Source organism: Orbicella faveolata, unplaced genomic scaffold (genome assembly GCF_042242905.1).
Source record: "Orbicella faveolata isolate gen_17 unplaced genomic scaffold, um_ofav_v1 contig_6, whole genome shotgun sequence".
NCBI classification, from domain to species: domain Eukaryota; kingdom Metazoa; phylum Cnidaria; class Anthozoa; order Scleractinia; family Merulinidae; genus Orbicella; species Orbicella faveolata.
The window spans coordinates 37,501-47,500 of NW_028301590.1; the positions used below are offsets into that span (position 1 = coordinate 37,501).

Consider the following 10,000-nt stretch of genomic DNA (forward strand, 5'->3'; position numbering starts at 1 on the left):
TTAGAGGTGTTCAGTTTGGCACCCGAACCCTGCTCAAACCTATGTACAACTTGGAGAAGAGAACAAAGAGATCTTTCGGACTTTAAAATACTAGTGGCGTCATCAGCGTATTGTGAAATTTTATATTGAAGGCCTCCCGCTCCAGGGAGCAGGAAACCTTCAATATCTTTACATTTACGAATTTGAGTCGATAAGACCTCGGAAACTAAAACATAAAGTAAAGGCGAGAGCGGGCAACCCTGTCTAACACCCCTCTGAAGAAAAACAGGGAGAGACAGGGAGCCATTGACAATTATACGGGAAAAAGCCTTTGCATAAAATAATTCAATCCAATTGCAGAAGGAAGGGCCGAAGCCGAACTTCCGCAAAACACGCATCATAAAGTCATGATCGACACGATCAAAGGCCTTTTCCTGATCGAGAGAGACGAGAATAGCAGGCTCGTTAGTCCTGTCAATCATATCAAGAACGTCACGAAGCAAAGACAAATTAGAAAAAATAGTGCGGCCCACAACACCACACGTTTGATCTTGGTGGACAATAGAACTCATCACTTTCTTCAAACGTTCAGTAATAACCTTAGACGCTAATTTGTAATCTGTGTTCAATAAAGAAATTGGGCGCCAATTTTTCGGAAGACGCCGATCGTCCTTTTTATGAATAAGGCGTAAGAGACCCTCGTACTGACTGTCAGCAAGACAGCCAGCACGAAAGGACTCATTCAGAACAGAAAGAAGAGAATCGCCAAGATCATTCCAAAAACAAACATAAAATTCCGTTGAAAGGCCATCAGACCCTGGCGATTTGCCGGTCTGAAGACCTTTCAAGGCGGCAAACAACTCATCCATAGTAAAAAGACCTTCGCACAAATCACGCTCAATATCAGTTAGAGAGAAATCAAGATCATTAATTATTTCAGTTTGGATATGCAAATTAAGGGAGTCTTTGGTAAACAAGTCTCTGTAAAAAAGCACTAAAATATTCTCGAGATCTTGCTGAGAAGTTTTAACAAGGCCATTTACATCGAAAAGAGATTCAAAAGTATTGACATCAGCACGTTTCTTTTCAAGGCGAAAAAAATAGCGGGTCGGCTTCTCACCCTCCTCAAACCATTGCGCACGAGACCGAACCTTAGCGCCCTCGGCCTCCCCTGAGACCAGGGAAGACAACTGGCTTTCAAGACCGCTAATTACGCTCGAGTCATTAGAATGATTCGAATGCAAGGCATTTTTGGCGCGAACAAGCTGCTTAGTAAGGGCAATTCTCCTAGCATTTACAGCCCTACGCTTACGGGTACTATACATAATACTAATTCGACGAATCTCAGCCTTTAAACTATCCCACCACTTTCGCAAGGAAGCGAAATCAGGGATTTTAAGCTTAAAATCGGCAATCGCTTTGGACAAAACATTTCGAAATTCGACGTCAGAAAGCAAGGAATTATTAAACCTCCAAACGCCAGAACCGCGCTTGGAGGAACTAGCACTAAATTCAATTTTAACAAAATCGTGATCCGACAAAACACACGGCAAAATGTCGCAAGTAGCCTTTGAGACTAGGCTATTTGCAACGAGAAAGCGATCAATTCTAGATGCTTGCGTGTAATCACTATTAAACCAAGTAAAAACAACACCGCGCGGATTATGTTTACGCCAAATGTCAGTGAGTGAGAAATCGGCACGCAAAGAACAAAGAAGCTTTTGATCAAACAAAGGAACAAAAGAACAATTCAATTTATCCAAAACATTGTCAACACAATTGAAATCTCCCCCGATTACCAAATCGCCTTGGGAAAGAAAATAATCATGCAGACAGGAGAAAAAAATTTTGCGATCAGAAATAACATTAGGAGAATAGATATCAACAAGATTAAGCCTAAAACCATTAACGTCAATTAATAAGCTCAAAACCCTGCCGTCAGAATCGGTTAAAAAACGAATAATTTTGCCGGAAAAATTCAAAGAGAAAAGGACGGCAACACCGGCAGATTTGCCCGTCCCAAAGGACCAAAAACACTTGCCCTTCCAAAGTTTTTCAAATTTTTCAGCTTGTTTTTTGCACGAGACATGCGTTTCTTGCAAAAGCACAATGTCACAATTTAAAAGACCTAGCTCATAAATGATTTTTGCAGATTTATCAGAGGACCCGAGTCCTCGTACATTCAGAGAAATGATCTTGAGCTTATCGATTGTGAAAGAAAATTAAAAGTAATCGTACCGGCGTCTACGTCTATAGGAAACGCGAGTCCAACCGCTATCTTCATCGTCGTCGTCATAATCCGAATAATCCCGGCGAGAAGAACGATCGCGCCTGTAGTCCTTTCGCGAATACTCGCGATCGCGATGATGGTCTCGGTCTTCTCGATCTCTTCTCCTTTCTTCTTTGCCTGACTCATATCTTTTTCGATCCCTTTCGTCGTCACTTTTCTGCGATTCATGACGCCGATGTTTATCGTCACGATCCGTCTTCTCCCTTGAGTCCCGGACTCTTTCACCTCTTTTCTCTTCATCCCTTTGTTCTTTGCCTTTGTTCCGTTGTCTACCTTTGTCTTCTTCATGCCGCGCCTCGTGCGATGACCCACCCTCCATTTGCATTTGGGCCTGTTGTTGTTTCGTTTCTTGCCGTTTGTTGCCCGCCTGATCCATTTTGACACGAAATTTCTGCTTATCCTTCTGCCGTTCGTCTTCGGTTTTCTCAGTATCTTCTTTCGGGCCGCTGTCCACGTTCGCGCTATAGAGGACAAACGGACAATCGGCCAGTTGATGGTCATCGGCCTTGCACACGGTACATTTAGCCGGCTCCTCGCAGTTCTCCACGCGGTGACCAGGACGCTCGCAATTAAAGCAACGAACGGACGAACAGTCCTTGACGAGGTGGTCTTCAGAACCACAATTACGGCACGTTTTAGGCTGGCTCGGGTACCACACACGGATGAACTCGCCGGCCAGGTTGATGGTCGAGGGAATATGACGAGACAAACACATCCGAGCGGTTCGCACCCCGTTGTCGATAAACTGCGCGATTTTATCCCTTCTGAAACTCAAAACGCGACCATAGTGATTCAAACGGCCAATTAAAGCCGTGTCCGGCAGCTCAGCCGGCGCTTCATACAACTTAACGAGAACCAGACGGTTCTCACAGTCGCCCAGGAAAATGGTCGAACCAGCAATCTCGACACACGCGACCTCCAACGCCGCCTCTTTCGCTAACTGCGAGTCGAATGTAACAATCCAGGTTTTGTTGGAAGCCTTCCTCTGGATGCTAGTGATCTCGTCAATGTCAACACCGGCAGCGTCAAAAGCCTCAAGGATAGCTTGACTAGTAACAATTGTATCCACAGAAAAATAGACCGAGCGATTCTTGACGAGCCTAGACCTATCTCTAGCACTCTGAAAAGGCACACTTTTAAATCTCAAACCATTACTCGCCAAATTTCTAAGAACATCTGGAACTGGAACATCTACCTCAGGTGTGATCTCCGCCCACGATTCACGCACATTACCACCAACCAGGTTCGCATCTGGGACGTCCACACTCTCCACGGTGCTAGTAAATTGACTTATGGAAACGCTTTCTTCACTCATTCTCAACTAAAGATAGATTGCTAAAAGAAGCAAAAAGATCGCAAGCCCTCTGATCGAAGCCAAAAGGCCGAGAAGCGATACCGGACCTTCCCTCCCCTAGGAGGGTGGTCCAGGGTTTCCCCCTTTGAGATATGGTGGTCAATATGCTGTCGCCGAGGGGCCTGGAGCCGACTGTAGGCCGACGCTATGGAGCAAGTTGCCGTCGTAGACGCACTTGTTCTACAGCACAAGTCCACAAAAATCAGCAGCAAAGTTGATAACGTCCCTCCAGGGGTGAGTGAGATCAAACGCCTTTTTGGCCTCCAAAACGAGGCAACATGTTAAAGACCGTAATGACTCCGTTACTAAGATAGCGCTACAGACACAGGCAGAAAGCAACGGCTACGTTATCAACATTCGCTCTCCACGTGCATACAACTTGCAGAGAAGTCAAGAAATGCCTGCTAAAAGATTGCTGGTTGGTATTATTGCTTTGCTTTTGCTTTGATGGCTCGTTTAAAAGACTAAATTTTCACCCCTTTCTCTTGTCTACGACCATACCACAGGGAAAGCACCGGTTCTCGTCCGATCACCGAAGTTAAGCCCTGTCGGGCGGGGTTAGTACTTGGATGGGTGACCGCCTGGGAATACCCCGTGTTGTAGACTTTTCATTTTCTCGGCCGTTTTATTTTGCATATGTTCATTTTTTCTTTCTTTTACTACCAACTTTGGCTATTCCAGTGGCTGGAAAGCACAAATAGCTTTTTACACATTTCAGGAGACTCAAAAGATAGCCAGAAAACATGAAAAGTACCCTTAAAATGATCGCGGGATAAATTAGAATCTAAGTCTCGCGCGCTAACGTTCGCGTGCGAAACGGTTATTTATGACATCAAATTGGCGTGTGTGACATCAAATAATTCGAAGCAAAATGATATTCTGCCTTGCAGAACGGTTTTCAAGCAGCTAAAAGTGCGGAAAACTACGCCAATTCCCAAAGAAATGCGCCCGATCAACAACGGCAAAGCAAACAACACACGCGAGCCGTTGCATATTAACGGTCGACACGAATTCGAGCCGTCAAAACAATTCTATTCATGACTTGACTTGGAGAATGTCGGAGGCTCGGACCGTTGTCTAGTTTAGTCAACGAACCACCAACACAACAATCGTAAGGTAGAAATCAACTCACGGTTTGGCCAGCACTTCTCCTGTTACTTTCCTTGTCCTTTGCTCTTTCCATACTGTAAGTCAACGAACGTTACTTCGAGGACAAACTTGGCGGGGATCGAGTCAATGATTGACCGCCTGCCGAAACAAACGCAAATCGGAAAAGCCACCTTCTTCAGTTCAGTGCAACATGGATGCATGACAACACGAGTTCCAGCGCACTCGCCTTTTCAGTTGCAGCTGGAAATCCTTGGCTTGCTTGACACGTTCCTTCGTTGTTCACTGTGCCCAGTCGTCCAGCCCGGCCCGGCCAACTGACGAACAAAGCAAAGCGTCAATCATTAACCATCCACCATTCACAGGGCCAACACTTGCACTTTTTCGGGGGCGAGCGCGAACGCAGGCCCCCACTACCAGAAATTATACGCTCGAGTTACCCACATTTGGGGTAATCGCAAGGGTCAACCCGATCGAAGTGCAATGAAAGGGCCTCGCCTTGAGAGGACTGCCTCCTTGATCACAGTACCTCCCGCGTCAGGTAAGTTTTTTATATTTAAGGTGGACAGCCAAGCTCCCCGAAGGGCAGTGCAATGCTTGCTGGCCTACAAGCTCATCCATCATAGTGGCTGGGAGTGCAAAGCCATCTAGATGGTCCACCTAGGGTAGGGAACCCCTACTCAACGTAGCCAGTTCGCCAACTTCGCCGGGGAATCGAACCCCGCCTACCTCGGTCAGAAATTAAACGCACTTCAACAGACACGGACATTACACGACATAAAAGACGATCACGGGACAGACATAACAACAAACATAACAAGACAAAAACAGAACTGATACAAGCCTCTGTGCAGTACACCAATAAAGGAGACCCAGCACGAGAGGACACAAAAACAAAAAACGTTCAGATTAGGAGCATATAGCTACTGCCCAGATTCGAGCAGACAAAAGACAACTGTCTAGATTCAGACAGACAAAAGACCCACGACCCAGATTAAGACTAGAGATGAAGAACGAGACGATCGCCGACCACGGATGCCACAGCACCTCGGGCCCCCCACTGGCGATGGAAAAAACGACGTTTCCTGGAAGACACAAACCTTTTGAAGTGAATCGGAAGATGGAAGCGAACACGAGTTTTGACATTCTCGATGACAGAGGCAGCTCCAGGACGGACATCGCGAAAGCGAAAATCGTTCCGAGCGTGCCATATGAAGAATTTACAGACGTTAAGAATGTAAACAAAAACGCGAGGCACCACAGCTAACTCATCGGAGTTAAAACCAAAAAGGGCATGACGACAGACCAGAGAAGGAGCCAACGGAGAGGAAATAAACATTAAGGACTGAAGCCAAGAAAGAACACTATAAGCCAAGGGACAATGGAAAAACAGATGCTCAAGGGTCTCGGAGACCGGACCACAAAAGCAGGACGTGTTAAAGTCATAGCCAAAAGAAGCCAGACGAGCAGCGGTGTAGAGGACACCATGAGCGATCTTCCAGGAAAGATCGATGACCTGACGGTCAGTGTCGAAGAAGAAAAGTTCCCTCCACGTAGTAGACCAATAAAGGACACCGAACGTAGGAAGGAACTTTACGACACAGTGGGGGGTAGCCAAATTTTCAGACAGAAGGTACTGGTAACAAGACTTGGTCGTCATCCCAGAGGCAGGGGTCAGAAAGTGAGGTGAAGACGACCCCATCACCAAAGAGGAGCGACCAACAGAAAAAGAGCCATCAAGCGAACGCCAGGCTAGAATGAGCGACTGGTAGAAACGAGGCAGAACCCTAGGATCAAAGTCCAAAGGACGAGAAAAAACATCAACAGGGGTGGCATTGAAGCAAGAGGAGAACCAGTAGGTCATGAAAGCGGACCAGCTAGATGGGGAGCTGGCAAAGCGTTTGATCCACTGGGCAACCAGGGACCACACTTTAAACTTGACGCTCACGACCGAAAAACCACCAAGGAGGGAGGGTTGGACGACAACAGAACGAGACACAAGGTCTCGTTTACCCTTCCAGAAGAAGTTGAAAGCCAGAGTATTAAGCTCTTTAAGAACCCACGCAGGCATGTGGATAAGTGAAGCCACATACCAGACGCGGGAAAGAGCAAGGGCATTGATCACTAAGGCTCTGCCACGAAAAGAAAGCTGACGCTGCCTCCAAGAAGAAAGTACATTTTCAACAGCTGTGATACGAGGCGTCCAATTACACTCCTCAAGATTTCCAATGCCGATGAAGACACCAAGGACTTTGATCTTGGTAGAAGACCAGTCGAGATTGACGGGAGGGTCTTGACGACCATTCCACGAGCCAAGCCACAGACCTTTGGACTTAGAGAGGTTCAGTTTGGAGCCAGAACCTCTCTCGTAGATGGAGTAGGTCTCAAAAGTGGCTTTGATGGCATCATCAGAGATGACGATGATGGACGTATCGTCGGCATATTGAGAGATAGGAGGCAGCGGAGCCGGCACACCAGGAAGAGAAACACCAACAATTCTTGGGTTGGCGCGAATGGAGACAGCTAGGACTTCGGAAACCAAGACATATAACAATGGGGACAGAGGACAACCCTGACGCACACCACGAGACAAGGAGAAAGGTTGCGACAGGTAGCCATTGACATTCACAAAACTACGTACATTATTGTAGAACAAATCAACCCAGCTGACAAAGGAGTCTCCGAAGCCCATAGACTGAAGGGTTTGACGCATAAAAGACCATTCTACACGATCAAAAGCCTTTTCCTGGTCGAGGGAGAGAATAGCGACCGGAACGTTGGACAGAGTGGCATAGTCGACAACGTCCCGAAGAAAGGCTACATTCTCTCCGATGAAGCGACCAGGAACACCACAAGTTTGGTCCTTCTCCACCACAAGATGAATGACTTTGAGGAGTCTACCAGCTATGACTCGAGAAGCAAGCTTGTAATCGACATTAAGAAGGGAGATCGGGCGCCAATTACGAATGTCAAGGCGATCACCCTTCTTGAAAGATAAAGAAATTACACCACTGCGCTGAGAGAGGGAGAGGCAACCATCAAGATAGCACGAATTAAGAACGCAAACAAGGTCCTCACCGAGGACATCCCAAAATTTAACATAAAATTCCATGGGCAGGCCATCAGAGCCAGGCGCCTTACGTTTGGCCATGCCCAGTAGTGCAGACCGGCATTCGCCAACGGACAGAAGACCGTCGCAACAAGAGGCCTGCTCGGGAGTCAAGGTCGAGCAGATGTTACTCAACAGTGACTCGCGAGCGGCAGCATCTGTAGGTTCAGAGGTGAACAAGCCAGAATAAAAAGAGGAGATAGAATCACAAAGGCCAGTGATGTCAGAGGTGATAGTGCCATCACTCTCTCTCAGCGCAGAAATACGACGATCAGCTGATCGCTTCTTCTCGAGACGGAAGAAATAAGCGGAAGACCGCTCCCCTTCCTCCACCCACCTAATCCTAGACCTAACTTGAGCACCACGAGCTGCCTCAAGGTCAAACCTGGACAGTTCAGCAAGGGTGGATTGATATGGGCCCAAGCAGGATAGACGACCAAGGTCAACATGAGATTTTAGGTGATCAGCCAGACGAGATAGAAGGGCTCGTTCGGCCCGACGTTCTTTAGCCTTTTTGGAACAATATCCAATTGTTAGATCTTTAATTTTGAATTTGCCAAGCTCCCACCAATCAGATAAGGACGGAAAATTATTTTGGACAAGACGCCAGGAAAGCCAGAAGTCAGTGATCAATTTGGTATAGTCAGTATCTTGAAGGATGGAGACATTTAATTTCCATAAACCTGGACCAGGGGGGATGACATCAGGAATAGAAAAGGTAAACAACAAGGCACAATGGTCAGAAAAGGAAAAAGGAACGATGTCACAAGCTGACACAGACGAGATCCAAGGATAAGGACATCCCATCAGGTCAATGCGGGACGCAAATTGACCGTCCCACCTGTTCCAGGTGAAGCTGGAAGAATTTGGATGAAGGTATCTCCATATGTCAACGACACAACATGAGTCAAAGAGACGGGTTAAGGCAGGAGTACTCTCCCTCGAGGTATCACCGGCACAGGAGCCGAAGCGATCGAGGGTACGGTCGAAGACCGTATTGAAGTCTCCGCACAAAACCGTTGGAATAGAAGGATCAACGGCATCAGCGATGCCATTGAAGAAGAGGTCTCGAGCAGGGTTGCGATTGGGGGCATACAAGCAAAGCACACGAAATGAAACACCATATAAAGAAAACTCACACAACAAGGAACGACCAGGAACTTCACACCAAGAATTAACTAGCTGCAGAACAGAACGATAAAGGATAATGCAGCCGCCGGAACGACGGGTACCAGGAGAAAGAACGAAACTAAATCCAGAAGAAGAGAACCATGAATTACACTCCACGTCGGAGATACAATGAGTTTCCTGTAAACACACAACATCTGCAGTGACAGGAAGAGATCGCAACCACTGCACAAGACCATCACGCTTAGAGGACTCACGAAGGCCGTTGACATTAAGAGAGATGATGGACAGAGCCATAAGGAGATAGGGAGGGAGCTTGAACGAGACTAAGAGCGTCTAGACGGTCGGTCAGGCGACATCTGGGGCATACCCCTATGGGCTCCAGGAGAGGATGGAACCAATGGGGAGCGAGAACGCACTCGTTGAGGGCTCTGGGAAGGAGCCCGACGAGGCCTAGGGGGTTGGGGGGTCTTGAACGGGGACTCAGAACCCGAGTCCGAATCCGTAACAACACCAGAGGGAGACTGAGAAGCATTACTATTTTGGTTTAATTTGGGTAGGGCAGATTCACCCTTTAAACTACTATTAGAACTATTATTAGATCCGGCCACTTTTGGACCCGATACACTATTATAAGATTCTTTAGTCACTTTTGGACCAGCTACATTACTATTACATACTCTGGTCACTTTTGGACCAGCTACATTATTATTACCAGATACGGAGGTCACTTTTGGACCAGCTACATTACTATTAGATACTTTGGTCACTTTTGGACCAGCTACATTACTACTACCAGATACGGTGGCCGCTTTTGGACCAGCTACGTTACTATTAGTGGATACAGTTTGAATTTGCTCGACCGCAGGTGGGTCGCTAGAGACAATTACACAATTTTGGAGGATGCTCTGACTGGCATCAGCTGAGCTCGAGAAGGAGGAGATGGAGGGGGATGAGGAAACAGCAGGGGAAATTTCCATCTCTTCCTCAGTAAATTGATTAATGGAATCCTCAGATCCGGAGAACAAGGAGA

At 47.0% G+C, this 10,000-nt stretch overlaps 1 protein-coding gene and 2 non-coding genes across 3 annotated transcripts; 1 reads left to right on the plus strand and 2 right to left on the minus strand.

The window, feature by feature from the left end:
• Positions 1-2,069: 2,069 nt before the first annotated feature.
• On the minus strand, positions 2,070-3,687 carry LOC149095123 (uncharacterized). The gene has a single exon (XM_089281955.1). It carries the CDS (start codon positions 3,582-3,584, stop codon positions 2,202-2,204), a length of 1,383 nt encoding a protein of 460 aa, XP_089138081.1. The 5' UTR covers positions 3,585-3,687; the 3' UTR covers positions 2,070-2,201.
• A 423-nt stretch (positions 3,688-4,110) lies between these two features.
• Positions 4,111-4,229, plus strand: LOC149095124 (5S ribosomal RNA). The gene has a single exon (XR_016205069.1). It is a non-coding gene; the product is annotated as a 5S ribosomal RNA (ribosomal RNA).
• Positions 4,230-5,115: 886 nt separating this feature from the next.
• Positions 5,116-5,279, minus strand: LOC149095125 (U1 spliceosomal RNA). The gene has a single exon (XR_016205045.1). It is a non-coding gene; the product is annotated as a U1 spliceosomal RNA (small nuclear RNA).
• Positions 5,280-10,000: the final 4,721 nt, after the last annotated feature.

Excerpts from the sequence above, each read along its gene's own strand:
- LOC149095123 (XM_089281955.1), bottom strand. The coding sequence starts at position 3,584 with ATGAGTGAAGAAAGCGTTTCCATAAGTCAATTTACTAGCACCGTGGAG.